The sequence below is a fragment of the Annulohypoxylon maeteangense genome, assembly GCF_022496945.1.
Source record: "Annulohypoxylon maeteangense strain CBS 123835 unplaced genomic scaffold GGS22scaffold_16, whole genome shotgun sequence".
Classification (NCBI taxonomy): Eukaryota; Fungi; Ascomycota; class Sordariomycetes; order Xylariales; family Hypoxylaceae; genus Annulohypoxylon; species Annulohypoxylon maeteangense.
Window position 1 is genome coordinate 875,787 of NW_025953263.1, and position 27,212 is coordinate 902,998.

At 47.1% G+C, this 27,212-nt stretch overlaps 11 protein-coding genes across 11 annotated transcripts; 5 read left to right on the forward strand and 6 right to left on the reverse strand.

The window, feature by feature from the left end:
- Nucleotides 1–702: 702 nt before the first annotated feature.
- GGS22DRAFT_170772 (monooxygenase) lies at nucleotides 703–2,539 on the reverse strand. Its single transcript, XM_047962497.1, has one exon. The coding sequence runs from the start codon at nucleotides 2,108–2,110 to the stop codon at nucleotides 770–772; it is 1,341 nt and encodes a 446-aa protein (XP_047816200.1). The 5' UTR covers nucleotides 2,111–2,539; the 3' UTR covers nucleotides 703–769.
- A 1,811-nt stretch (nucleotides 2,540–4,350) lies between these two features.
- GGS22DRAFT_170773 (uncharacterized protein) lies at nucleotides 4,351–5,292 on the forward strand. Its single transcript, XM_047962498.1, has one exon. It carries the CDS (start codon nucleotides 4,672–4,674, stop codon nucleotides 5,152–5,154), a length of 483 nt encoding a protein of 160 aa, XP_047816201.1. The 5' UTR covers nucleotides 4,351–4,671; the 3' UTR covers nucleotides 5,155–5,292.
- A 152-nt stretch (nucleotides 5,293–5,444) lies between these two features.
- GGS22DRAFT_170776 (glycoside hydrolase family 61 protein) lies at nucleotides 5,445–6,482 on the reverse strand. The gene is made up of 3 exons (XM_047962499.1): nucleotides 6,349–6,482; nucleotides 6,182–6,271; nucleotides 5,445–6,109 (listed from the first exon to the last, which is right to left on the reverse strand). The coding sequence occupies exons 1-3, from the start codon at nucleotides 6,398–6,400 to the stop codon at nucleotides 5,559–5,561; spliced, it is 693 nt and encodes a 230-aa protein (XP_047816202.1). The 5' UTR covers nucleotides 6,401–6,482; the 3' UTR covers nucleotides 5,445–5,558.
- A 3,444-nt stretch (nucleotides 6,483–9,926) lies between these two features.
- GGS22DRAFT_50899 (uncharacterized protein) lies at nucleotides 9,927–11,260 on the reverse strand. Its single transcript, XM_047967285.1, has one exon. The coding sequence runs from the start codon at nucleotides 11,084–11,086 to the stop codon at nucleotides 10,022–10,024; it is 1,065 nt and encodes a 354-aa protein (XP_047816203.1). The 5' UTR covers nucleotides 11,087–11,260; the 3' UTR covers nucleotides 9,927–10,021.
- A 553-nt stretch (nucleotides 11,261–11,813) lies between these two features.
- On the forward strand, nucleotides 11,814–13,468 carry GGS22DRAFT_170778 (uncharacterized protein). The gene is made up of 2 exons (XM_047962500.1): nucleotides 11,814–12,579; nucleotides 12,632–13,468. Exons 1-2 carry the CDS (start codon nucleotides 12,330–12,332, stop codon nucleotides 13,408–13,410), a joined length of 1,029 nt encoding a protein of 342 aa, XP_047816204.1. The 5' UTR covers nucleotides 11,814–12,329; the 3' UTR covers nucleotides 13,411–13,468.
- A 34-nt stretch (nucleotides 13,469–13,502) lies between these two features.
- On the forward strand, nucleotides 13,503–15,357 carry GGS22DRAFT_50915 (NAD(P)-binding protein). Its single transcript, XM_047967287.1, has 2 exons — nucleotides 13,503–14,067; nucleotides 14,151–15,357. Exon 2 carries the CDS (start codon nucleotides 14,201–14,203, stop codon nucleotides 15,266–15,268), a length of 1,068 nt encoding a protein of 355 aa, XP_047816205.1. The 5' UTR covers nucleotides 13,503–14,067; nucleotides 14,151–14,200; the 3' UTR covers nucleotides 15,269–15,357.
- Nucleotides 15,358–16,042: 685 nt separating this feature from the next.
- Nucleotides 16,043–18,550, reverse strand: GGS22DRAFT_50926 (kinase-like protein). The gene is made up of 3 exons (XM_047967288.1): nucleotides 18,517–18,550; nucleotides 18,395–18,466; nucleotides 16,043–18,205 (listed from the first exon to the last, which is right to left on the reverse strand). Exons 2-3 carry the CDS (start codon nucleotides 18,439–18,441, stop codon nucleotides 16,075–16,077), a joined length of 2,178 nt encoding a protein of 725 aa, XP_047816206.1. The 5' UTR covers nucleotides 18,442–18,466; nucleotides 18,517–18,550; the 3' UTR covers nucleotides 16,043–16,074.
- Nucleotides 18,551–18,986: 436 nt separating this feature from the next.
- On the reverse strand, nucleotides 18,987–21,190 carry GGS22DRAFT_170790 (carotenoid oxygenase). Its single transcript, XM_047962501.1, has 2 exons — nucleotides 21,059–21,190; nucleotides 18,987–21,002 (listed from the first exon to the last, which is right to left on the reverse strand). Exons 1-2 carry the CDS (start codon nucleotides 21,082–21,084, stop codon nucleotides 19,121–19,123), a joined length of 1,908 nt encoding a protein of 635 aa, XP_047816207.1. The 5' UTR covers nucleotides 21,085–21,190; the 3' UTR covers nucleotides 18,987–19,120.
- Nucleotides 21,191–21,916: 726 nt separating this feature from the next.
- On the forward strand, nucleotides 21,917–23,113 carry GGS22DRAFT_196052 (FDD123 protein). The gene has a single exon (XM_047965770.1). The coding sequence runs from the start codon at nucleotides 21,934–21,936 to the stop codon at nucleotides 22,930–22,932; it is 999 nt and encodes a 332-aa protein (XP_047816208.1). The 5' UTR covers nucleotides 21,917–21,933; the 3' UTR covers nucleotides 22,933–23,113.
- Nucleotides 23,114–23,122: 9 nt separating this feature from the next.
- GGS22DRAFT_170797 (putative purine nucleoside permease) lies at nucleotides 23,123–25,191 on the reverse strand. Its single transcript, XM_047962502.1, has 3 exons — nucleotides 24,464–25,191; nucleotides 23,583–24,366; nucleotides 23,123–23,513 (listed from the first exon to the last, which is right to left on the reverse strand). Exons 1-3 carry the CDS (start codon nucleotides 24,650–24,652, stop codon nucleotides 23,176–23,178), a joined length of 1,311 nt encoding a protein of 436 aa, XP_047816209.1. The 5' UTR covers nucleotides 24,653–25,191; the 3' UTR covers nucleotides 23,123–23,175.
- Nucleotides 25,192–25,708: 517 nt separating this feature from the next.
- Nucleotides 25,709–26,974, forward strand: GGS22DRAFT_50973 (alpha/beta-hydrolase). The gene is made up of 3 exons (XM_047967289.1): nucleotides 25,709–26,477; nucleotides 26,537–26,622; nucleotides 26,676–26,974. The coding sequence occupies exons 1-3, from the start codon at nucleotides 25,898–25,900 to the stop codon at nucleotides 26,919–26,921; spliced, it is 912 nt and encodes a 303-aa protein (XP_047816210.1). The 5' UTR covers nucleotides 25,709–25,897; the 3' UTR covers nucleotides 26,922–26,974.
- The last annotated feature ends 238 nt before the right edge of the window (nucleotides 26,975–27,212 follow it).

A 27,212-nucleotide genomic window follows, 5' to 3' on the forward strand; every position in this document is an offset into this window, starting at 1 on the left:
CCCCCATCAGAAACATTCTTCTCTATTACAACTTAAAAGAAAACCTATTTGATTCCTCCTCATAGCTAAGAATACGCCACACGATAAAAATCATATATCATGACATCTGCTCAGGGAAAAGTCCACTACGACAACATGCGTGGAAGTCTTAACAAAACTCCTGACGATAACGATCCTCAACCTATCGATCCTTGTACGTATTAATTAAAAGACACCTCGAGAAACTCACTAACATGTTAGCCTACGGGAAATGATCTTCCCTCAGCATTCTGATCAGACACATTGGAGATGTTAGAAGATTCGGCGAACAGGGTTCGGGTTAAGAGTCGGAACTATCTGGGGTATTAGCTAGAAACGGGAATCAGATTCGGATGATACACAATGAAGGATACAGTGCTGGTTCCTACCTAAAGTTGTATCTTCTTGTCTATCAGTCTGTCTGTGGTGGTCCCGGATGAGTTGAAGATAATAGAGCCCTGCTATAAATTTAACCCCGATGAGCGTATAGATTCCCCCTAACAATTGTGATTTAAGGCCCATCTCGTAAGCGTCGGTAAATCTAACTAGGAATGAGTGATAATAAATACGGGAAGTTATGTAGGTAGCTTGGACGAACGACACCATAGGTTACGTACTAAGAATAGGTGGGCTGGGTAGGTAAATACGTAGATATCTAGGTCCTACCTATGCGGTTAGATGATCTTGATTGATACGATTATTATTGATAACTAAGTAGCTATTGGATACTAGGTATGATTCCCCTCTGCCATTATGGGAAGAATTTGTTCGTTGGGCGTTTGAGGCCTAAATGTTCACGCAAAGTCGTTCCCTCATAATCTTGACGGAATATACCTCGTCGCTGCAGTTCAGGGATCAAGCGTTCGACAACATCATCAAGGCCTTGAGGCAAGAAGGGGAAGACGACGTTGAAACCATCCGAGCCTTCTTGTACAAGCCATTGCTCCATCTCGTCAGCGACTGTCTCCACCGTTCCAACAAAAGCGAGCCCCGAATAGCCACCGTATCTTTGTGCAAGTTGACGAACAGTTAGACCCTCCGTCGCTGCGAGCTTGATGACTCCCTCACGACCTGATTTACTTGCGTTAGACTCGGGGAGATCTGTCGGCAATGGGCTGTCTGGGTCGAACTGGGAGACGTCAGCGCCAAGCGCGATGGAGAGCGAGGCGACTGAGCTCTCGTAATGCACGAGGCTATCTAATTTTAGTCGCTTTGCCTGGGCCTCTTCAATGGTGTCCCCGATGACTATGAATGCGGCGGGAAGCAACTTGATGTCATCGGGTTCGCGACCTACGGCAGCAAGCCGGCCCTTTATGTCCTTGAAGAGCTCCTTGCCGGCCTCGAGATTCCGCGGGGCGCAGAACACGACCTCGGCCGTTTCGGCAGCCAACTGCTTTCCGGGTTCCGACTGGCCGGCTTGCACGATCACCGGCCACCCCTGAGGAGGCCGAGCAATGTTTAATGGACCCCTGACATGGAGCTCGGAACCATGATGGTCAAGTACATGCATACGCTCTGGTTCGAAGAAGATGCCGGTTTCGACGTCGCGCACGAAGGCATCGTCGGCGAAACTATCCCACAGTCCCGTTACCACGTCGTAGAACTCACGGGCTCGAGCGTACCTTTCTCCGTGCTCTTTATGCTCTTCCTGACCAAAATTGCGCGCAGAGTCAGGGTTGGCGGTTGTGACAATATTCCAGCCAGCACGTCCGGCGCTGATATGATCGAGAGAGGCAAAGCGCCGTGCGATATGATAAGGCTGGTCATAAGTTGTTGAGGCCGTAGCAACGAGACCGATGCGTTCAGTCACAACGGCTAAACTTGATAATAGAGTGAATGGCTCGAAGGATGTCACTGTTTGGCTGCGTCGAAGAGCTTCGATGGGCATATTCAGCACAGCCAGATGATCGGCCATGAAGAAGGCATCAAACTTAGCGGCTTCTAGTTTCTGCGCGAACGACTTGATATGCTGGAAGTTGAAGTTGGCGTCTGGATATGCACCAGGATATCGCCAGGCGCCAGTGTGTAGACTCACCGGGCGCATGAAAGCGCCCAGGTGTAGTTGTTTCTTCTCTTGTCGTCGTTCGGCCATGATTACTACCTGGTAGTGAGTCTGCTTTCTACTCTAGTGTGTTCTGCTCTGCTCTAAGCTCAAACCACGGTCCATGGAGGCCCGCGCCGTTCTTGTAGGAAGTCCATGAAGTAAGCTCCGGGTTAGCCGGATCGGCTTATGACTGCGGAGGATGTCGCCATATTTGAGGGGTATGACGATAGGCCCGCGAAGCCAACCGGAGAGTTCATTTGGGGCGACCGCTATTGCGGTGATTGGGGGATTGGAGTCGGTGTTACTCTTGTCTCCGGTATCAGTACTAGTATGTATTGACTTATAAATCACCGACTTAGAAATCAACCAGCGGTTCATCTGACATTTTAACATCCCCTGCCAAGGAAAACTATTGTTGTCAATTACATAGTAACTAGGTATATTACCTCAAGATCGTTCCTTTTCATAATTTGCCCGACCTACCATTTTTAGTAGTTATATCATAATAATAGATAATATGGAATAATAATGTTTTAGGAGCCATCTGTGATCGGTGATCGGTGATAATGAAATCAGAAGCGATGGATGGTTGCAAAATCGAATCTTATCCACTGTAAGTTCGTTACAGTGCTGAGACGTTTTGTTACGCCTAGAATTTCGAGAAAACGAAGGTAACGGACTTGGCAGCGATTCACGATTGAGGGCTATTGATATTAAACGATGAGATGAGATGGGAATGGTACGACCTCCATGGTAAAAAAGGAAGAGCAGGTATTAGGTAAGTACTGGTTTGTCTCGATGCCATGCTCTAAAACCTACTAGGCACCTAGGTAACCCCTTCCTGATGTTACCCGGACAGCAGCACCTTCTAAGATGTATTCCGTCGCTTGTACGAAGTATTGTACTCTGTACAGAATATTTCAAGCTTCTATGGGGCTGCTTACCTAGACCTACTTAGGTATCTTAGGTACTAGGCTAGGGGTAACCAGGCTGCCAGGGCAGCTAGGGGTGCCTAAACCCTGGACCCTGTAGAGATCCTTGGAACCCTGTAGTTTCGCTAACCACCGAAATAGTGGAGTCGATCTAACTTCAGACGACGCGAAGAAACCACCCCCATATTTTACTAACTCTACACAGTCTGCCAGTATCCTTTCTTTTCTGAATTAAGTAAATCAATCGTCGGATGATTTCCGAGACTTGATGATGCAAAGCTAATATTTCCAAATCCGTGGGCGCAAAATAGGTACTCGGTATAGATTGCTTACAGGTGCCTAGATATTGATATCAGAAACAGGATGATGCGATTATCTACCTTGGCAGTAGGTTTCCTAACACACACACACACACAGAGAGAGAGAGAGAGACAAGGGGCTCGAAGAGCCTCACGATAGCGTCTAGGCGGTCCCCGAAATATCCTTCGGAATAAGGGTCAATCATGAAATAATAAGTCCCGTTAATGAAGGATTCACACAGGGCATACAGGACATACAGGGTGTCATTAGCCCACCCATCCGGTCATTTCAGCCAGTTGTCTCTTAGCTCTTAGCTCTGTTAGGAGGCCTGGGTTTCAGCCAAGGAATTCTTCACGCAAAGCGCGTTGCACACCTGCTCAAGTCTCAACCAGCTATAGTACATGCATCCGCCATCCCGCCAAATCAATTTATCCACTGTATCCGCACAGTATTTTAGCCACTAAATCCCCTATAATTACAGGGCTTTAGGTACTAGACAGCCCTAAACCTATAGGGAGCTTAGCGCATTATTATAGTGAGTGCCTTTCGGCCAATCAAATTTTACAACTTAAGCTACATGTAAGTACTTGAACTTTAATCAATTGCGCTTGAATCATTTTTGGTTCAATTACTTTATAACTGGATTCGTTTGAAAGCTCTTTCAAAGCACTTTCTATTTATCTAATATAGTACATATGCATTAGTATGCTGAAGCTTTTATGTAGCTTTGAAATGTTAGTCTATCAGTTATTCCTTAGAATAAATACAAAAAGGTTCAATAAAAAGATCTGTGCTTTGAAAGTCATGTGACCCCCCAAGTTCAAGCCTCAATCTCAACGCGCAATATGATTGGCTTAAAAATCATGCACTATAAAAATGCGCTAATCCTCTTATAAGCTTAGCACTCAATATCCCCTAAGTCCCCTATAATTATAGGGGGTTTAGTGGCTAAATACTGTATAAAATAGTGATAAACACTGTGGATAAATTAATATGGCGGGATGGCGGATCGATGTACTATCGACCTCCGTCCCAGCACAAGTGCGTTCGTGCCGTCCTAGACCTCGACGCTTATGGCTTCGGCTACAGTTCCCAACACGACGATGGAGGACCACAAATTGCCGAGATGATTTTCCAGATCTCATGAAGATCAAGTCATATAAGATCTGCGGTTTCCCGCACATCTATTCGCGAATTCCTTCTCTCTCTATTCCATCACAAAACATCAAGCAGCCAGTCTTCTGTTTTTTCTTCTTCATTCTTTTATATACAGCTGTGCTGTCCTTTCGTTTCTTGTCATCACTCGACTATCTTCAACTGCCCTGTCGTTGACGACCAAACATTTCGACTTCCTAACCTCGTCACACATCCTTCAATATGCGTTTCTCCATCGCTCTTATTGCCGCTTCCGCTGCTGCGGTTCACGCCGGCGTCTTCACTCAAAAAACCTACAACGCCATTTCAATCTCAGGAGGTGTCGCCGGCAACGCAGAAAATGAAGCGCTTGCTGTATTCAGCGCACTAGACCAGAACAACCTAGCTAGCGCCGATAAGGCCGACATCGATTTCCTCAAGTCAGTTAACAGAATTTGCAATGATGCCGAAGATAAAGCCTTCAATACCGCCATTGACGCGGCATCCGGTGATGCGGCCGACGCCCTTCAGCGCGGCAAGATCAAGAACAAGGTCCTCAAGCTCGAGGCTACCATTCTCCGTCTCAAGATCCAACAAGCGCAGGGAGTTGATGTTGCGAAGGACATGGCAGCCGAACTGAAGAAGCTTAACAACAACATTTCACAAGACGAGGCCCAGGCTGGAAAGCCATCGACCTCGCTATCCTTCAATGCGTCGACTTCTTGAGAGGGTAACAGGCTAGGAGACTAGGAGACTCAGCGTTTGGGAAGGAGGGATATCCATTTCCTGTTCATGAAATGGACCAGAAATGAGGGATAGATACGAGTATGCGCATTAATTTTATTGCTTTGATGGAATGAAAAACTAAAGACTTAATTCAACCTGCTTCTTCTTGAACTATCGTAACTAAGCGTACCTAGCTAGACCCGCCTAACCCCAATCCCCAGCCCCAGCTCTAGCCCCCTGATGACTGTCAACTCTCTATTCTTACCTATGCAATAGGAATTGAAGAGAAAGTTGCCGCATAGCATATTTTAAACACGCTTAGTTTCAAGGCGCAGGTGTCTTAAATGTCGTATATTAACTAGTATAATATCAATTGCTATCGACTCCATCGCACGTGCGATCAATCAGCAAGTGAATACAGCCGGTCCAGGAGCGGTATAAGACGTGGGGACAGGGTAGTAGATGTTGATCAAAAGACCAGGGTCTGTAGCCTTGTATGCGCCAGGGAACGAGACGAGGTTAGTCGGGCTCTTGCTTCCACCTCCGGTAACTGTCAACTGAGCGCAGGATATGTAAGTTTGGGCACCGCCAACTGAGCCGGCACTGTGAAGGGCGATGTGCTCTACGCGAAGTAGATAGTCGCCTGCGGGAATACACTCGGGGATCTTGGTCGTCACCTGCTTGGCGCCCTGGCTTGGCCACGTGAGGCCGCTGGGTCCGATGTTAGGGCCCTGCGAGAAAATCTTGAACCACACAGCTCCGGACCCATCCCAGGAATCAGCCGTTTGCCCAGCGGGGACCTTCGCCATGTAAAATTGTAGAGTCCCTGGGTGAGAGACCGAAGCATCAGCCGTGAAGCCAACTGTCGAACCGGCAGCTACTGTCATTGTCTTCGCTCCCTCGTTGCCAGGCGCAAGTTGGTAGCATCTGAACTGTTCAGATGTGACATCGGTGACTATTTATTCAGTCGAGTTAGTCATCGCTATTCAACCGAGCCGAACGTTGTGGTGGGCAGTGAAATACGGACCTGGCCCGTTGCTTTGATAGTTTGTTGTCTTCCTTACATACTCCCACTTACTCGTAGCGCCGCTACCTGCAACCAGCGCGGGAAATGTGTCTGTGGGCACCCTGTTAGTCATTTTGCTGTTAACTACCTACTTACCTAGTATCTATGTAACAATCGATATTACTCACAGTGGGCTTGGACAGCTGACGCTAGAGAAAGAAAAGCTGTTAAGACCTTCATTTTGAAGATAAGTTAGGTTATAAATTTGATTGAAGATTCAAGGTATACCTTTGACTTATCTAAGCTGAAGCTAAAGTGTTATAGAGCTTGGGTTTCTAGCATCCTCAACATACCTACCTTATATATTCACATACTTTGTCTTAGTATCGTGGATATAATTAATTTTAACTGCATTGCGGGATGGGCCTAACGTTTTCAGGCACGGCAAGATGGCTACCGAGCGGATAGAGGCCCTCCGGATAAAACCAGATTATCCCAGCATACGTATTCTTTGCAACCAATCAAGTAGACCGTTTAAATTGGAATAAAGGGCATGTAAATAAAAATGCAGTCTATTGGATATGCAGTACACAAGATGTACAAGCTTTGGGGGGGATAAGTAAAGAAGGGGTGTGAGAGGTCGTAAATCCGGGCTATACATGCGGCCTTATAGAAAGTGAAGGAAGGGTTCTCTTAGTCCAACCTGAGCCGGCCCAAAGTCCCGATGGCGAGCCACGGGCTAGTAAGAAACGAATAGTGCCGTAACCTAGTATTTGTTAGGACGCTAGTCATAGGCGGTCTGACATTCAACGCATCGAGGAGGTAACTATTTCCGTTCGGATATATTGTGGTTTCATCACATGTTACACAGAGGTAGTTGACTGTACGGCGTGAAGACCATCTACCTAGTATGCAGGCAGCTGGAGTACGCCTGGTTTCCCGAAAACGAACAACGATGATAAGAACGGTAGTCATCTATGTAGAACTCTAAACTCTTCAAGGAAGGAGGTATTCGGCCAACAAAGGCAGTATCTTGCTGTAAAGTAGGTAGGCAGGTTGATAGGTAGATCGCCTGTTTATAGAACAATTCATTAGTTGTATATTCATCTCCTAGTCCCCCTTTTGCTTCTATATCCTATATTGTACACTAAAACAATGTAGGGTCTATCAAAGCCATATTGACAATGGAACTGTTCAAGCACTCTTGGTACCACCTTTGGCTTGGGTAATTATATCAAAGAAAATTGAATATAATCGGTCTTGTCAAAGAAGAAGAATGTGCATTGTTGTAATCCACGGTATCAACGAGTATAAGAGTCCGCCTAAGGACAGATATTGTCAATTATCTATCTCTTCACCATCAAGCTTCACAACTATTCAGTCTAGGAGTTGATTTCTAGGTTGATCAAGTTTTTTCTTCGAGCACTTACTCTCAAGAGGGAAAATAACCGAGCGCATTTTAAACGGATACCATATGTATAACGTGCATCATGTGTTTCCAACCGCAAAAGCTCTTCATCTGCGGCCATCGCGAGACTTATGCTAGTACGGTCACCAAATGCTCCTTAGTTCCTATCTACGGCCGCTGTCCACTGATCGGCGCTATGGACGCCCCCGAGGAGCACACAGTTTACGTCGATGAGAAATGCTCCATTTGTCGTCGAAAGTAGATATGATTTGGTATAGAAGCAACCCTTGATACAGTAAGTGTGGCTTAGAAGAGCTCAGGGGCCAGGTTGCCCCTTTTCTCCGATCGTAGAGCGATAGAGAGTAAGCTGAAGAAGAAGAAGAAGCTAGAAGGTAAGTAATTACGTATATAGCATTAAAAAATATAATACATAACCTCGTTAACTGTAATTGAACTTCCAAGTTATTCTATTTATAGGGACTTTACCATGTTTTTATGTCGATATTTATGTTACTACCCAGGTAAGTATGTACCTACCTACATAGGTACCTAGGTAGGTACGAAGGCAAGTTGTTGGCATAATTACTGAGCACCTAGGTTAATGAGAAGATACTAAATACCTAATCTACTACGTAGGTTTATATTGTATTAAGATTTAAATAACTATTAGATACCTACCTACCTAGGTAGGTAGGTAGTTACTCGAAATAAGATCTTGTCGTCTCCAGTTCCTATTCATGACAAACATGTTTTAAGAACAGGTCCGAGTACCATCCCCTTCAATATTCCAATGGCCAGTTGGCAGGAGACGTTTGTGGTCAGCAAAACTGGATAGTTTCGTTTCGAGGTTGGCTATGCCGCATTCGAGATTGGAAATTTGATCACTTATCTTAAAGTATCCATCTTCAAGTGTGATGAAATATGACCACATCTGAGTATTCCAATCTATTCCGCGGTTTTCGAAATACCTTGCACGAGCTTCAAGGTACTTCGGCTTAGCTATGGCTAGGAGCTTTTGGAGCTGATGCCTTTCCGCTAGCCTTTCTTTAATCTCCTGAGATACATTTGTTATCATGGTAGGGCTAAACGTGCAACCGTGGTTCTCCGTGACAATGATAGGAACACCGTTTTCGCGATCATCGTCGTCGCTATCGTAGTCATCGTCTACAGATTGAGAGACAACCCGCGAATTCTTGATCGTAGCAAGATACCGTGGAATGACTTGAATATTTCGAGAGACGGTGTGATGGATGCTCTCGCTTAACACATATCCTTCTCCACGAAATTTGTTTAATATCTTTAAAGGGGGTACTGAATGACGCCGCCGACGGAAAAGTGTTTGTTTATCAGTATCTTCATACATATTTCTTAGTGATGTCGAGTTTCTACTCATAATACTTGCCTCGAATATTCAAGGTATTATGGGTATAGAACTGATATTGTAGTAACAAAAATACAGCACAAGCAAAGGGAAATGGCCTCCTGCTTAATCGAGTCACCTCCAAACCAGCTGGAATCTAAGCGTTGATAAAAACTTTCATTTAACAATTCCTTTTCGACAACACAAAGATAATTCATGAACAAGCGGGCTATTAAATAATGTAACAAAGAGATAGGATAAATTTAGTTACACTTGATGAGAAAACAACAAGGAACGTTGATATTCAGTAAACATCGGCTTTGATCCAAGTACCATAACAAGGAATGTCAAATGTGGATTACTATTGGGTTAACCATGCTAACTGTTGATACTCGATCTTACCTGGGTAGGTAAGTAGGCCACCAAGATGCATGTTGGAAAGAGACTTTGCCTTTTCTGAAATAACTAGGTACTCACTGCGTGATACCTGCTACTGTTGGCTGTTTACAATTACCGTGGAGTCTCCATTTGCCGTTCCAAGGAACCTTGGAACCTACGCATTCTCCAAACGCTTGCCCAGAAGTTCGCCGTGTCTATATAGTATGGTGATTTGAAAGTGAATGGTTTCTAACTAGCATCGGCTACTTAGGCACTATCATAAGAGCTGCGATTGCTAAAACAGATAATCAACGATTTCTAATAGTTGAATGGGAACGGCGAGACCTTCGGCACTCGGCAACTGTAGAGGCTAGTACGTGAATGAAAGAAGCTTAGGTAGGCGCCGAGATATTGTGGCTTTCGTACTTGTATCTGCTAGATAATCAAGTAGGTATGAAGTGCTTGTAAGTCCCGTGTCGGCTAACGGAGACTCTACTCGGTCATCTACTTGATGGGGTTCAATCATTCGTAAGTACCTAGTCAAAGCCTCATAGTTTACCAACTATTATTTGGCCTTTGAGCCTAGTTGAAAATCATTCGGCGGGAGATAAGGTAGGTAGGTGACTTTCTGCCGGCCAGGTAGAGGGGCCTCTGCGAACGAATATGCTAATGGGGCATCTTTCTGCGTCTCAGTAAGACTACCGAAGACTACCACCTACTTGGCAAAGCTCATCTTTGCAAATAGTATCTTGACCTGTTTCAAGAATCTCATCTTCGATGTTGACTTTTCTTCTAGCAGTTTACATTGAAGTTTGAGCATCTGGGTTTGTGTGCTATTCTCGTGTTCGAAAGCGGTAGCTATTTGCTGACTAATCTGTTGAGCGTAGTCGACGAGGACCTCGCCAATATGAATTAAGAGAACAGTCTGCATTGTAGAAGAAGACGCGCTAGTTGCAACGAAGCTTCCAACGCGGACTTCTGGGATTCGCACGTCTGGCTGGGTAAGGTCGGGGGAGGTTAGAGTAACCTGAGTACACGTCCTGGCGCAATGTACGACGAGGCCCACCGCATCTACGACCTTGGAATGACAAGACGCCAGGAGGTTAAATAGGAAGACGTCAATCTTGTCTTGGTCGTCATCTAACCCGGTGAAGAATGCTGCTAATTCGTCTGGCAACTCGACGGCGTGAAAGCAATCGGGATCTTCGCACTCAGCATTATCCACTTTATCAAATATGATCCTTAGCGCTTGCGGGTAGATATCAATAAGACGTTGTGCATGGGTGAAGAGTTGCTCAATGCAGAGGTGGCGAGTGTTATTTTCGATGAATCTGGAATGGTATTTCTCTATTGGTAGGTTTTTAGGTGCATGAACACGAGAAATTGATGATAAATCTCGGGATACAAGATCAACGTCGACAGCTAATGTGGTTAGCTGTCGGATACATGTAGAACGTGGATCCTGCGAGGCTGCGTCTGCCTGTCTAGCTTGCTGAGTCGTGTCTGGCTGAAGGTCCTGGATAGTGTCCGGAAGAGTTCCCAAGGCATCCCCAAAATCTAAGGAAGGCCAATCGAACTGGGCGTTCACGCTCGTGTTCAGATCATCGTCTAGGTAGACAGGGGTAAGCATGCTGCGTCGCGTACCGAGCCCGGCTGGGCTGAAGACACAAGGTGTGCCAGCTTTGAGGCATCTCGTACACGTTGTAACCCCGAGCTCCTTCGGACATTTCAGCTTTTGAGAGTGACAACGGTCGCAGCTTGATCGTAGGGGGCGTGGCATGTGTGCGTTTGTATAATAATCTTTACCTCGTTTAGATAGCTAGTGCACTTCATATACCGTAGCGAAGCATTCGAGTTCTTATCCGTTAATCGACCTTATGTGTGTGAAAGCATTAATTGTGTAGGTACCTAGCAGCCTGTAAGTAGGTAGGTAGGTAGGTAGGTAATAAAATGAATGAAGTGAGGCACGGAGTTAGAAAGCCGCCAAATATTCGGAGTCGACTAGACTCGCTAGATCTGACCAATGAAACGCCACAGCCAAGACGCCAGTACTGAGTTGGAATACAGTTTGCTGTATTGTAACCTACCATCGCAGCACCGTACTTTCCTTTTGCACAGCATTCAAAAGTGCTGTGCTACACCCGCGCTGTTGCACCTACCTACCTACATACCTACCTACATACATAGTAGTACCTTACACCTTTCACTCCATGATCTGAAGGGGACTCGGGAAGCATTACTAGAACGTGCACTACATAATTACATGTACCTACCTAGTAGATATGTACTGTAGGTACATACTAGGTAGTATATCTATGTAGTATGTATGTACGGAGTAGATAAGTAAAATTGCCCGCAAAGATCGTCGCAACTTAAACCATACCAAGTATCCCGACGCTTTGACTCTATCGAGTTCGATATCGATCTGTACGATGATACCTTGCATACATACCTTCTACATATCTGCCACGCGTATCCCAAATATTCTATCCCTATCACATTTTCAAGCATATGTTAATTATAATTATTAAATTGGTCCTCGGGAAAAAGATCTGCTAATGAGCGCCACGTGTAATTAGAGAAAGCAGGTAACTGCCAAGGGCAACAAGAAGCAAATAGGGCTGTGCCTACACCTACACCGTAGCAGGGCGACACCTTGGTACTATAGACCTACGGTAGATAAGGTCTAGGTAATTCTAGAGTGACGGATTGGACTAGAGCCCAACGATCCGGCGCTTGCAGCTGTCTCACGCCTCTGTTTCCCTTCTTATCTCCCGCATCAATTGCAATTGTCTTAATCCGCAGATCATTCATTCATTATGTATCATCCGCTCCATCTTCTACTCTCTCACCTCCGACCGTTTTTCTCTACTTATCCAACTATTGTCACCGTGGCGCTCTTTGGTAGATGACTACCTAGGTAGGATAGGTATCTACCTACAAGTACACACCTACCTACTTAGGTACTTGCGATGGTTTTTTAATGGCACAACGCGGGGCTTGGGACAAACCAATCGAGTTTGATGGATCTCAGCACCGTGACCGGTGTCGTTGAGGCTCTGGTTGCAACATACACCGCTGGCCTCGAATACTACACCAAGTGGCAGAAACGAAAATGGCAGGGTAATCAATACAAGGCACACACTGAAGCTGGTCTATGTGGCGGGAATCCTTGCGCTTTAAGTACGTCGCTGAACTTTTCAGCTCGTAAAGTTAGAGAAGCGTTTGATGAAGGAGTTGATATTCTAGGCGACGGCTTCGCAACCGGAGACGGTGAGTTATATCATTATCCTGGGAATTTCCTACACTTTCTAATTAGACGTAGATATATGCCGCCGCGCTCTCCAAGGCAACCTCGAACTTTTACAGGAGCGAATATATGCTCTATATCAGGAGATACGGGCCGAGGACAGCCCGCTCGATCTTTTTGAAGCTGTGCGTGTCTCGGAGCGTGTCCGCGTCTCTGCTATAGTTGCTTTAACCGGACAATATAAACGGGTGGCCGTGGGCCGCCTGGTGCCTCTAGTCTTGCCCGGGTCTCAACAGCGGTCGAGACTTAGCGCTACGATGGAAGAGGAAACCGTAAAGCCAAGCGATGTCGATGGAGGTGTCTTCGGCGGTGCGGTCCAATGTGCGCATATAAACCAAAGTACAGGTAGCATGAACAAGTCCTCATTCATGCAGTCGGAACTCCCATCGCCGCCACCAACTCCCAAACATAATCCCGATGATACCCGGTCTACTTATACCCCCACTATATCTACGCCGCGGCCGAAGAACAGCGTATTCAGCATATTTTGTCCAGAAGCGCTTAAGTATCAGGTCAATCCACAGAAAAAGATGCCGAAGCGGCGGAATTGTGGTTGCGGATATGACTGGGATGGACTACACACTAAAGGCCAGATGACCATGATGGTGAAGGAGGGGTTCATGATTACCGCAAGATTCCTAGGGAAATCTCACTGTGATGGTGGATTCGGATGCGTGCTATGCACCTCGAGTGGGAGGACAGAGACGTATTCCAATGTTGAGAGCCTGAAAGATCATATCAACGCGTCTCATACCAAGTGGCAATTGCTTCATGATCGAGATATGATCGGTTAGTAAATATCCAAGTACTAGATCATTTTTTGCTCTCTATCTAGCTACTTTTTGAGGGGAGGGGGGGGAGGGGGGAGGGTTTACCTACCTACCTAGTTATGAAACATTTTATATAAAAAAGATACTAGGCTGAACGCTGCGGAAGTTTAGGTGTCAGCCCATTCATTGTTCTTTACTCATTTAAGAGACTCCGGTTATTAAGCAATAATATCAAGCTATCATTGTTTGTTTTTGTTAATCAGAAAATACCCATGTATAAATGTTTAGTCAAGCTATTTTCACCATGTGAATCTCAGTATACTGTGTGGATTGAAGGGGTATATATCACGTCTACTAGACCTGTTCATGTCGTAGAGAGGGTTGAGATGACGTTGTGTGGTGGATAATACTGAAAAGTTCATTAGTACAATTAATGACATTAAGGACGCTATGTTATACTTAGGTAATAGTATGAATTGAGTACTAGGTACTAGGTAATAGGGGTATGCCCGCGCTCCCGCACCGTGACACAAACGTGTTTTCCCGGCCCCGGTTCTCCAAAATGACATTGTTAATCAGAGTCGAAAGTTTATCCTGCGGAGCCTTTATTGCTCCGAGTTACAAATACCCTAACTATACCTATTAAAGCATCAAGCTACAACCTCCACATCATAATACAAGGCAAGCTTCTCCAATTTATATAAATACATGTATATATATATATAAATGGAAACTAAGCCCATATCTCTAAATTGGTGATGAAGGTCTCCGTAAGAGGTGTATTTCCAAGCTCGGCTTGTCTATAATATCCGCCATGACCGAGCCAACGATCCCTATTGCGCATCCTCATAAGAAGACTGTCTTCGTCACTGGTGCGAATGGATACATCGGATCCGCGGTATGCCGAACTTTCGTCCGCGCCGGTTGGCGCACCTACGGCCTCGTCCGACGTCCCGAAGCTGCTAGCACACTAATTTCTGACGAAGTCATTCCTATCATCGGCTCCATCTCCAAGGATGCCGGCTTCCTAGAGGACCTGCACAAGCATACGAAGACCGTCGACGTAGTTATCTCGTGCACGGAACAGCTCCCGTTCGGGGAGCACTTCGAAGCCCTCCTCAGCTTGTTCCGTAAATTGGCCGCGACCTCCAACCAAAACGGCGTTAGGCCTCTAGTGATAACGACCTCGGGGTGCAAAGACTACGGCGTGACTGGCGTTCATGGGTCGCCCGGTCTCGCTCCACATACCGAGGACTCGCCCCTCCAGCCCGTGGACATCATCCGCGAACGCGCGTTAAAATCCCTCGACATCTTCGTGCACGAGGATCTATTCGACGCGGTACTAGTGCGGCCCACACCCTTATTTGGGTATGATAGCAGCTATTACGGCCTCGCGTTCGAGGCGGCCGAAGCGGCCGCCAGAACAGAAAATCGTGCGCTCCAGCTACCTATCGATTTCAACACCATCTTGCATGGTTGTCATATTGACGATTGTGCCGAGGCGTATCTGGCGCTGGCTGAGCATGCGGACCGCGCCGCTGTTGTGAAACAGTGCTTCAACATCTCGGCGCATAGGTACGACACGCTTTCGAACATAGCGAAGGCGCTCGAAGTAGAGTACAGCCTAAAAGGTGGCGTGGTGGAGATTTCTCCCGCCCACGCGAATGCCGTGGTATCATCTCTCAACTTGGTCCTTGGTTATACTCAGTTTGTGGACAGCACAAAAATTAGGCGGTTGACGGGTTGGACTGACAGGAGGATGCTGCTCTCGGAGAACCTGCACGTGTATCGTATGGCTTATGAAGAAGCGGCTAGGCGGGGACACGAAGGGGTATTGAGGATTAAGGAGAGGATGAGTGTCCTTTCTTCTGTTAAAGTGTAGTGTAACGGGATAACAGAGTAGTTACATGGAACATAGCAGAACAACCCTGAAAGCGTTTGCTATGTCTAGCTAACGAGGAGGTAGATTAAGACCCCTTTAAGAATTATAAGCGGTTTTTTGTAGTAATCCCTCCTTATCGTACCCATATTGTACCTACTCACTATTTTCAGGCGGTGAATGAGCCTACCTAACGACCCCAAGAAAATAAATACGAATAATAATATAATATATTCAAGGCTTCACTGTTGCCATCTGAGAGGATTGGATCCCCTAGGAAAGAGGTGTCAAATACACAGCTGTGTATCTCCATCTTATCTTTTTGAATACTTAGAGCAATATTTATAGGTGATCGTGATACCCTCAGAAGCAGAATTCGGCAGATTGACTCATCTACAACTTGTAGATATCCACAACAAGGAACTAATGGGTCCTCCAATGAGATGTTCGAAGAATTTGAGAAGGTGAATCCTTCTACCTGTCCGTTCGGCTTTGTCCCCGAGACTGCCAGGAATTAATACAAGGCCGAAAATCTTAAAAATCCATAACAAAGGAGAAGCAGGAAAGGAAAGGGAATGCAGTTTAGACGTCTGGTTTCTTAGGTGTGTAAGAGGCCGGATGAATACTTGCAGCACTAAATATGTGAGTGGCTGTATGGAATATAGGAACTCACCCGAACTGCTCCACCCATAGAGATTTAGCCCCCATTCGCAGCATTTTAATACTATTTCACTGCAACAGTTGAGAGAGCAGATGGTGTATAATTGCCGGCTGTGACATTAAGGATTGAAATCCTATTGGGGATCACCTCACCAGTCTGTCCAAGAGTCTTGAAATGTGGCACACAAAACGCCCAACCGGGAGAACAACCACAATGCTGCGAAATGGAGGGCAAGCAAAATCAAACTACCTCTCCATCCCCATCTCCAATGAGAGAGAGCCGAAGAGGTTTTACGCAAGCCTCTTTCATGGCTAGGCACGAAGATATCCCTATGGATCCCCATATCAACCCCTGCAATACCAATCAAGGGGATTCCGACACTGAGTGTGGCAGTGAATGGCCAACATTGTCTGGTAAGCGATAAGATCTTTATTAGGAATAGGAGAAGGCGAAATGTGAATACCATGGAATCCGTGTGGCCGTTGATGAGATAAATTAAGAGATGCTGCGCTCGTTGTCGAGGCGTTTCATGTGGACCAGCAGGAGGTGCCAAGAGCAGCGGCGCATGTAAAGTAGGAGATAGCTGTGGATGAGCGACTCCGGTAGAACGACCGCGATCTGGGGATGGACGCGGGAACCCTTCGTGACTTCGAGATAGAGTCATGGCCTGGGGACGATGTCGAGGTGTGCTAGGACTACCATACTTCTGAAGGCTATTATACAAGTTTGGTTGAGACGAATGGCTTGTGGCTGGAGAACTGTCTTCACTAGGGGAAACGAAGTTCTCCCCGGAAGTCAGGATCTTGCTAGGGTGCTTATGAGGATCGGGAAGTGGTGTACCGGGGTGAATGGGTGAATCGAGGTTTTGTATTATTCGCCCTTTCAACCCACCAGAAGGGCTTGTGCTCCGCCCTCGCAAACCGCCATTGTACGATTCGTGACTCATCACGCTCAGAACCTCATTAGCGCTCGGCCGTTCGGTGGGATCAAGGGCCAACATCTTCTTAAGCAGCTGATAGAGCTTCAAAGGAAGATCGGGTCTCTCTCGCTTCTCGTCCTGAAAGCCTTTCCAATCGGCAATTTCGGCACGCAACAGATCAATGTCTTCAAGTTCTTCGTGAATGGTATTGGCGTTTAGGTAAGGAAGACGACCGAAGCATAAGAAATAGAGAATCATGCCCAAGGAAAACACGTCGGATTTGGTCGTGAAGTTACCAAACCGGCCTCCTGCATCTCTCTTTAAGACTTCTGGGGCACAATAGGAAATAGTGCCTGTTGTTCCTGTTGATTTTCGGATAGCATTCCCGGGTTGGACTTCACCGAAGTCGCTAATCAAGCATGTGAGCTTCCCATTCTCGTGATGTAGAAGGCAGTTACTGGGTTTCAAATCACGGTGGATATAATTGGCGCCGTGGAGATAGGTAAGACCGGATGTTATGTCCTTAAAAAGGGAATATATCTCCTCGAATGATAGACGACGTTGAGAGGCGTAGACGTCTTGGGGTCGTTCGGTCGTACCTCTCGACCTACGGCGCATCTGGGCCTTGAGTTGCTCCTTCGTCGCCTGCTGAGGTTGATCTCCGATAACATACTTCAGCAAGTCGCCGCCATTGCAGTATTGCTGTAGAATGAATGCGCAGGCGACGCTCGGCCCAAACCGGTTCAATACGACATCCTCGAGCCAGACGTGGCGATAAGACACCAAGTTGGGATGTGAGAGCTTGGCCAGCAGTTCAACTTCTATCAATACCTTCTCTAACCACGCATGATCATCACCTACGGGAACTCGTTTGCAGGCAAAATGACCGAGGGGGCATCCGTCAATCTCGTGACGGACTAAAAGGACAACACCCTTGCCACCTCGACCAAGTTCCTGCTCTTCAACAAAGAATCTTTGAAAGTAGTTGGGGCTGAAAGCGTCTCTCCTTATACGGGCTCCTTCCTGGGGGGCTGGGGAGCTAGATATGAATTCGGCCTCGTCGACGTCGTGGGGTCTTGGGCCAATACCGCTGGGCAAGGTGGGTTGAGTGAGTCGACGGATGGGACTGGGTGGAGGCTGGTGTTGGGTATGCTGCTCATCTGCATCAAGCCCTGCCTGGAGCATACGGAAATAATTGGGGTTAACGTAAGAGTCTTGGGGATTCGGGGCATCGAAGTGTCGTTCGGGTGAGGGGGGGCGGAGAGGTTGGTGACAAGTAGGACATTCTGTCAAAGGAGCGCCTCGAATCTCGAGGCGTTGTGACGAGGGATCGCGAACGACTATGGCATTTCGGTGACGTCTAGTACGTGCATGTATTGATTAGCATTTGTGGTATATAATACTGCAAATTGCGAGAAGCAAATACGAGGGATGATAATTTGATTGCAGCACACATTGCCTTCACATAGGTTGTTGGCAGGATCATCATGGCGGGGCAGAGGAAGGGGTAGGTAGAAGAAGAGACAGAGGAGAGGAAGAAATGACGTACAAGACGATTTCACGACCATCTCGAGACGTGTATGGAATTAATTCCATTGCGCTATGATTACTATCCAGCGACGGCAAAGCTGATGAATATCAAGGTCATCGAGGTGTATAATCGGGATTTACCATTTTATTCTAATACGTATACATATCCATAACGAGGTAAGGGGGTAGACAATATGCTGATGGTTTTCTTTATTATTTTGTTGTAAGGATGAAGATATTGGGTTACCTATTAGAGTCCTGGAGCTAATTACCTACTAGATCGAATGCGTTACCCCGGAATACGCTAAAATCGAGTGCCCTGACATTCTGCCCCTCGCTGTAGGTACAGAGCGAGTCGCTACTGCCTGGTCGCTTGGAGGGGCTGAGGGGTATGTCCACTGGCAGAGTGGTAAACAAGGTACTTGTACATAGGTGCCTTTCAAAAGATTTTACCATGGACCACTCTACGAATCCCTGTCAACTGTAGTTGTGCCAGCTGCTTTTTCACTCGAAGTAAATCATTAACTTTAACTACCTATTTCTTTTAAGATTCAACCTCAAAAGCTTTATATTTTACATATTTATGATTAATACTTAATATTGAACACTATTAAGAGGTTATCGAGGTAAATTGGCGATATGTTCTGCTAGCTGGCGACTAACAGCTTGCAGCGAAGAGGGCTCAAACTTCTGCTACTACTGCATGGCACTAGGAAATCACTACTAATGAAATAACTCCGTCGATTCACCCAACCCACTTCTCCACCATATCTCTCACGATCGATATGTAACTCGATGTGTCGACCTCTGCCTTCGGTAATTCCCGTCTCACCGAATCAAACGGCCTCTGCCCAGCAATTTCGTCTTCGGAAAACCATGTACCGTGAAGACCATAGGGTACCCGCTGAGGCAGTTTTACCCTTGTTACGATATCCGTCATATTTCTTGCATCGATAACCCAAAGCTCACTAACGGCGCCATCACCGCATTCGCCATCGTCATCTAATTGAGACTCGTCAAATACGTACGTAAGTAGCCACCCATCATCCTCGGTTTCCGCGTGAGCCCGTTGCACAAATCGCGGTTCCTGGGCAAACCACCCTTCGGGCATCTTAAACAATTTTATTGGATCGTCATCATCGACGCCCTGCATTACCTCGTCTAGATCTCGGGCATCGACACAGCCCTTGATGTGTTGCGGCGGGTGGGATATGCCTCGAGCAACCAGCGTTGCGGCGTCGATCTTTGCAAGGTAGTTGATCTTAGCTGCTCTCCCGAGTGCAGCAGAATACGTCGTCCCCGTACTACAACCATACATATATCTAGCCGCCTTCATCGCGTAGGACGGCGACATGGTGGGAAACTCGAATGGAATGGCCGACAGAGCCCATTGATTGCGGATTATCGGCGTCTTATCCGAACCCTTCCTGATTAACGGGAAGCTATAGTAATAAAGCCGGCACTGTTCCTCCTCGGCGTATTCCGGTGGTGCTGGTTTAGGTGTGGGGGGTGTGAGTGCGCCGGCGCTGTACACCATCGACGCCGAAGTGAGACGGCAAGCGAGGAGATGGACGCATGTCTCGGCTTCCGGCTCCATCGATACAGTCTCCCAGCAATTGGCCGTATGAAAGATGACGCACGGGTTCGTCGTGAACCATTGGATCTTTCTCGGTTCGTATCGAGGAAAGATTCCAAAGCGCGACCGTCCAGTCGGATCGTACGAGACAACAGGCCTTCCCCTGAAACTATTCATAGGATTGAGGGATAGTGGGAGATCCATTATTACGGTATGGCGGGCTGAGACCCCAAAATCGTGCATCATCTTTGGCGAGCTCACACCCGGGATCGGAATATCGAACATGGGGACATAACCGTCCTCTCCTATTCCCTTCGCCGATGGCCTGGCTGGCGGAACTATCGAATAGTAAACAAACGGCCGGACGAAGACAGAATGGAACGAAATAAACTCTTTTGTAACCGGGTCAACACGGGGATGACCCGTTGTCCAATCCTTCATGAATCCCATTTGGCCATCTCCACCGAAGCCCGCCTTGTTATTCCAACTAGGCTCATTCTCCGCTCTTCGACCATTATACCAGCCCACAGTCTCCAGCCCGGGAAGCTGGAACCTCATCGGCGGACCGCTTTCACATGTTGCCAAAGCTCTACCATCGTGATACAGCACGCCAGTGTTGGCGACACTGATCTTCTTGACGGCCTTTCTAGACCCAGGCAACATGGAAAGAAATACGAGGATCAAGGTTCTAAGAACTGCCATAATCATATTCAGTAACGAGGCACTAACTAGTGTCGTAATACTTGGTAGCAGAGGCCTCTTTAAGTTGCGGTTGCCCTTGGCATTCAAATATACGTCGGTCAGTATATACTGGTTAATAAACTCCGGGGAGATGGCCTTGTTCTTATCTCCACGTCGGAAAAGAACTCCAGTGAGCATACCATCGCCATCAAACCAGTGCGCATCTCTTCCCAGATCATCATTTGTGATTGGGTTCCCGCCGTTACGGACGTATTGACCTCCAGCAAGGTCTTCTGGAATATGCCCGACATGAGTGCATTGTGTAAGTTGCCGGGTCTTCTTGATGGGTGCGAAATTTCCAGACAGATATCTACCTATATTAGTGGTAAGCCTTAACAATCGCTAGAGACTTGCCCGGTCACTTACGGATGGCCTTGAATTTGTTCTTCCATGATTTAATCAACAACTCATAACGAGGAATATCTGGGGTTCCTTCCTTGGTGCTAGCCTTGGATTTCTCTACTAAGTGAGGAGAAACTTAAAAGGATCTTTATTTAGGTATCTTGATTATTTCATTTTTACTTGAATTCCTAAGGTGTAACACACCACGGAGATCACTCGACCGGTTTTTGCCCTTTTTTTTCTTTTTAATTTCGTCATCTATTAGCCACACAAGCCTAAATATGTAGGTATGATAGATAGTAGCTAACCTCCAAAATCTAGCAGGCCCATTCCCTGTCGAATACATGCTGTCTACCTAGTAGGTAGGTAGGTAAGAATAGGGTTGTGGTCGCTAGGCAGATGAGTGATATCATGAGCTCTATGATCGGCTAGTTCGGGAACTCAGAAATGGTATTAAAGCTACGATCAAAACTCAAATCATGCCATGATGGAGAAGTTCGCTCAGCTATACCAAATAGATATCCATGCTCGCACCCCAGACTGAATCTTCATTCAGGGAACCCCCTGAATTAGATACGGCATAGAGTCGTAGAATTTAAGGATATTTTGGGCGACAGGTATTGTATAACCTCCTCCTCCTCCTCCCTGACAACAGAATGTGTCGCACCCATGACATTATCAAGAAGTAACATGACATTATGGCTTTTCAATACTGGCACACTTTTATGCAGCATATGAGACAGTGAAGTCATTATCTACAAATGCTACGTTCGCGAATGCTCCACGGTAGTATAAAGATAAAGGGCATCAACTCTCTAAGGGCCTAGTATAATCGTGTTCCGAAGAGCAATTCGAGGAACAATAATAATATACCTACCGATTTATAGATATAAAGCAATATGTCTGGACCTGGGAATCAGGCACTCAATGTCAATAGTGTTGTTGGACAACATGGCAATTTAGAAATTACCAGCCGCGGCTCAGATTGGTATTATACCGTCTGCTCCTTGATGGGCCTAGCGACCCTCGTCTTCATGGGATTGTCCTTTCGAAGACCCCAAGGCGATCGCGTATTCCACTATATCACCGCGGGTATAACGGCCGTGGCGTGTATTGCGTATTTCGCAATGGGTTCAAATCTTGGGCAGGTTCCTATCCTAGCCGAATTCATCCGGCCGGGCAGCCGTTTGGTCAGACCAGCTGGAAGTCGAGAAATCTTTTACGCTCGGTATATCGACTGGGTGATCACTACCCCTTTACTCCTTCTCGACCTTCTCCTTACCGCCGGAGTTCCCACGCCAACAATTCTGGCTACGCTCCTCGCCGACGAAGTCATGATTGTCACTGGCCTCATCGGCGCCCTGACACGGACCACTTATAAATGGGGGTTTTGGACCTTTGGCATGATGGCGCTTTTCTTCATTGCTTATGAGTTGTTGTTCGACGCACGACGCCATGCCCAACGACTCGGTGGAGACGCGAACAAGACATTTATGATATGCGGTATCTTTCTCCTCTTCATTTGGTTCTTATACCCCATCGCCTGGGGTCTCTCCGAAGGTGGCAACGTCATCCACCCCGACGGCGAGGCCGTGTTCTATGGCATCCTTGACATCTTGGCCAAGCCGATATTTGGCGTTCTCCTCATCTGGGGCCATCGCAGAACAACCTCGTTGCAGTTGGGACTTCGCATCCGGGATCGAAGCCAACTAGCCAACGAGAAATACGACCCCGAAAAAACTCATCGCGACGGCGTACACCCCGAGGGTCCCGGAGCGAACGTGGGTGGATCTACAGCCGGGCCTCCCACCATCACGACTACTGCTGCTCCTGGAGTCGCTGCTCCTGGAGTCGCTGCTCCCGGAGCCCACCCCGCCACTACGCAGGCGAGCGTATGAGCCACCGCTGCTATGCCTATATTACTAGGTTAGGTAATTGGACCCCTAGATATAACCTAGGCGTTGAATATCTGACTCCGAGTCATCGGTTATCACCGTAAATGAATTTAAAGGCCGAGAAATGTATAGATTAAATTTGACAATAATCGTTCAGACAACCATAAGAACACACTATCCTTAAAAACAGATACGATAAATAAATCCAAGGCTGTTTATAATCCTACGATTGATCATTTGACATAATTATTTCCACCCACCAGCATTTCTCCCTTTTCTTCCTGCCAACTTCCTCTTCGCTAAACCAACATCCGCGCTCGATGACCGGGAGAAGCCTAAGCCGCCAAACAGACTGCCCGACCCGAAGTCAGGCTCGCCGCCTAGGGTACCAATAATATCCCCAATGTAATTCGACGGCCTGATCCCCTTCTGGTAGACAGAGTCCCACTCGATCAAGATACCTTTCACGATCTCAACCCCAGCTAGGTAGAGATTCTGAACTGCGATATCAAATCCGTTCTCATCGATGAGGCGAAGATGCTCAAATGCACTAATTGAAGGCGGCGGACGATCGAAGTCAGAACCTTCGACACGAAGTCAGCGTTGTCGGGCACTTAACGCGATGCGCGGTGACTGGATAGGCTAGTACATACCAGATCTCATTAATATGGCCCTTGAAAAATCAACCCGCCCCCAAACAGCAGCTCGCATCATGGCGTGTAGAACAGAGCTATCCTCTTGTGCAGTCATACAGTAAGTCATAGTCGTCTGATTGGTCCACAGCTGAGTCGTGTTCTCGAACGTCTCGCTCAACATCGCGCCGGAAAAGTAGACGTCGCTAGTTGCCGAATCGCACTTTATTACCTGTGGCTCATCCGCGCCGGCGGCATATAGCCCGTTGTCGGTGCCGTATTTGGCTCGGTAGTCGGCTGCCCCCGCCGAGTCGGCCAGCTTCGCGCGCTGGGCGAGATCGGCCGCGGCATCTCTCAAGTTTTCGTTGAGCTCCATCACCTCCGTACCATAGATGACGGACGGGTACTGGTCGGGAGCGTAAGTGCCGTACGAGAAATATCCCGTAGAGAAGTTGCCGGGCATCTCGCGCGCGTCGATCTCATACTGCAATGCCACTTGCACGGTGAATCTAGAGAGAGCAATACTCCCGAGTGTGCCAAGTTTAGGGTTGATACCGGCAATTCCCGCTAGAAGGAAGTACGCCTTCGTCAAGTCAAAGAGCTCCGAAAGAACAAACGCCATCATCGATGCTGCGGCATTGATTTCCGACTCGCCGACGGTGAGTTGGCATATCTCGCCGTTTCCATTGCAGTGGACGTGAGGATACAGCGGCGAGAGACCTGGCACGGAGATGTTGTTTGCGAGAAGGTCACCCAAGGAGCCATTTTTCATATTATCGTACCAAACCTCTGCTTCCGGGTAGAACTTGAAGCATGACCGTTAGGTTTAGTCTAGCTCAGGCGTTGGGTTGGAGGTAGGGTGCAAGAGAATGACAAGGGGGAGAACATGTCGCAAAACTTACCATGCTAACAATAACGACCTTCGGGGACCATTTCCCGTATCCGTGCCTGTGCTCGGCTACCTCTCGAGTATCGATGCCGTTCGGGGACCCGGTAGCAGTATTTAGTGTCACTGCTGCCATAGACGGGGTAGCTAATAATATAAAGGGAGCTACGGAGAGCAACATGGTGCCGATCCTGCCAAGAAGCATATAATATGGATGGGACAATTGTCCATGGTAGGTAGGTAAGTAGGGAGGTAGGTATGTACGTATAAGATTTATAGGAGCCGAACTCCTGAACAGAGAGTTGGATTTTACATGAAACTATGAAAATCAGTCAACACTTTTAAGATAAAGACCACACTACCTGGTTTTGTGTGGGGATGATCCTCGTCTACTAGGTGGTGACGAGGTGGCTTTCCGCGCATCTTAACGCTGAGCTCTTCATTTTTCTAGATAGGTCGGAAATTCCCGAGATTAACGTATTATAGGCATTATCCCGCAGTCCCGATACACTTCAACATATTAAACCTCACCACGTACTTGAACCTATCTACCTACCTAGGTAAGTTATCTATCAGAGAACGGTGACTATTACGAACACGATGATCCGGAGATAATTCTCATGTAATATTCTGTAATTTGTCATAGGGATGCCGGTCGTCCCGTATCCGAGAGTGTTTTTTAAGTTGGAGTAGATAAATACATAAAAAAAGAAGAAGAAAAGAAAAAGAAAAAGAAAAAGAAAAAAAGACCTTATCTGTTACCAGGAATTCGCTCCACAGTCCACAGTACTATGTACTAAGAGGTAGTGAGTGACGAATCATGGATACGACCTCAGAACGAAGTAAAAAGATAAGATAAGATCATTCTGTATGTAATGCATACTATGTAGGTACTTACCTCTTGAAGTGTTACCCCATCTGCCCATTCGTAGATCGATCGGGAATGTACATGATTTCGCCTCCCTGCATCGAATCTTTGACGAGTCGAGTCCGCGATGAGTCTGTGAATTTCCAAAATCTGGGATGATCATCTGAGATACGCGAGATTCGGTTGCACCCAGGCTGAGACAGAGACAGCGTACAAGACATGGCGTATTATTCTAGCTGGATACGGTAAAGCGCCTGGGCAACTCCTAAACATACCTATAATAAGTAATTATTATAGTACTGTATGGTATGTAGTATGTAGGTGGTATGTAGGTGGTATGTGCGAAGAATCCTTCTCAGGGGTGCGAATGCAAAATCTCAAGCTTCGCATTGGTCAGAACAATCGGTTACAACCTGCGGGGTCCTTTGCCTTCATAGGATCACCAGGTTCTCGAGTCGTAAGCTGGTCCAGGCTGCCATATACGAATGTAGCCTAGATATTTAATACGCCTCTGAACACCGCCCTCACGACACATTTATTCTTCGTCAATCAAGATTCAAGAATACGGGTACGATAGGTAGCATGGCATCTTCCGCAGCAGTCGAGCTTTTCACCTTATCCGACGATCGAAACATCTCGTACGCTATTTACGGAGACCATGACTCCTCTAGAACAATATTCTACCATCATGGATATCCGTCAAGCCACGAGGAGGCCATCTTCTGCGACGACCTTGCCCAGCAGCGGGGGATTCGCTTAATAAGCGTGGATCGACCTGGGATGGCTTCCTCGACGTACCAACCTAATCGCCGGCTTCTCGACTGGCCCGTTGACCTTCTTGCACTTGCAGATCACTTGAAGGTTGACCGGTTCGCCGTCTTTGGCGTTTCCGGGGGAGGACCATATGCGATAGCGTGCTGGCACCAAATTCCGAGGTCACGATGCGTCGGCCTAGGCATCATGAGCGGCTTGTATCCAACAAATCTGGGAGCCTCCGGAATGCTTCTACTGAGCCGGGCGATATTCTGGACTGCCCAATGGTCGCCATGGCTCGTAGGGCAACTTTTGGAATTGGGGATAGGGCCGACAGCGAGGAGTACTGAGGACCTAGAGAAAAGGTTGGGCGATTCTATGAAATCGCGGTCTAGGGCCGATCGTGAAGGTAAGCAGATTCATCGGAAGACGCGACGCAAAGGGAAGCTTACATCTGACGACGATTAGCTTGGGATAATAGTCCTCCCAGTTTTCGCCAAGGCCTAGTAAGAGGGTTGAGAGGAGCATTCGAGCAGGGTCCAGACGGCGTTGGGGTAAGGCTCCTTTTCTAGATCTCGGCAACGACTAACTTTCCGTGAAATTATAGTGGGAAGGTCGTATATACGGCTCCGATTGGGGTTTCGGCCTCGACGAGGTTAAGGTAGAGCCCGGGAGAGTCGTTCTATGGCATGGCGACGAAGACGTAAACTGTCCCATTGCTATGACCGAGAAGGCTGCGAAGTTGCTTCATAATGCTGAACTACGAATTTCCATGGGTCAAGCTCACATGATGTTCGCGACTAAGGCAGATGAAGCTCTCGAGACGCTGGGTAAGATTATTGATAGAGAGTAATATTACCCGCTCATTTATATATAGTCCGAGTAGGTACAAATAGTAAGTAGTCTAAAATATGTATTAGGAAGTGTACCTAGTAGCAAGAAAAGGAGCCTTAAGCTAATTATCTAACTACTATGTAGGGGAAATACCTGTAACGGTTAGCCCCAACACATACGGTGCATAGGTAGATTTCTTGAAGTATGTACATACTAAGATTGGGATCCAGCCCGAATACGGTGTAAAACGGGTCTTTAATATGGACCCAGAGGGCGTCGTATTGTTCAGCATTTACTTCGATATTAGGTT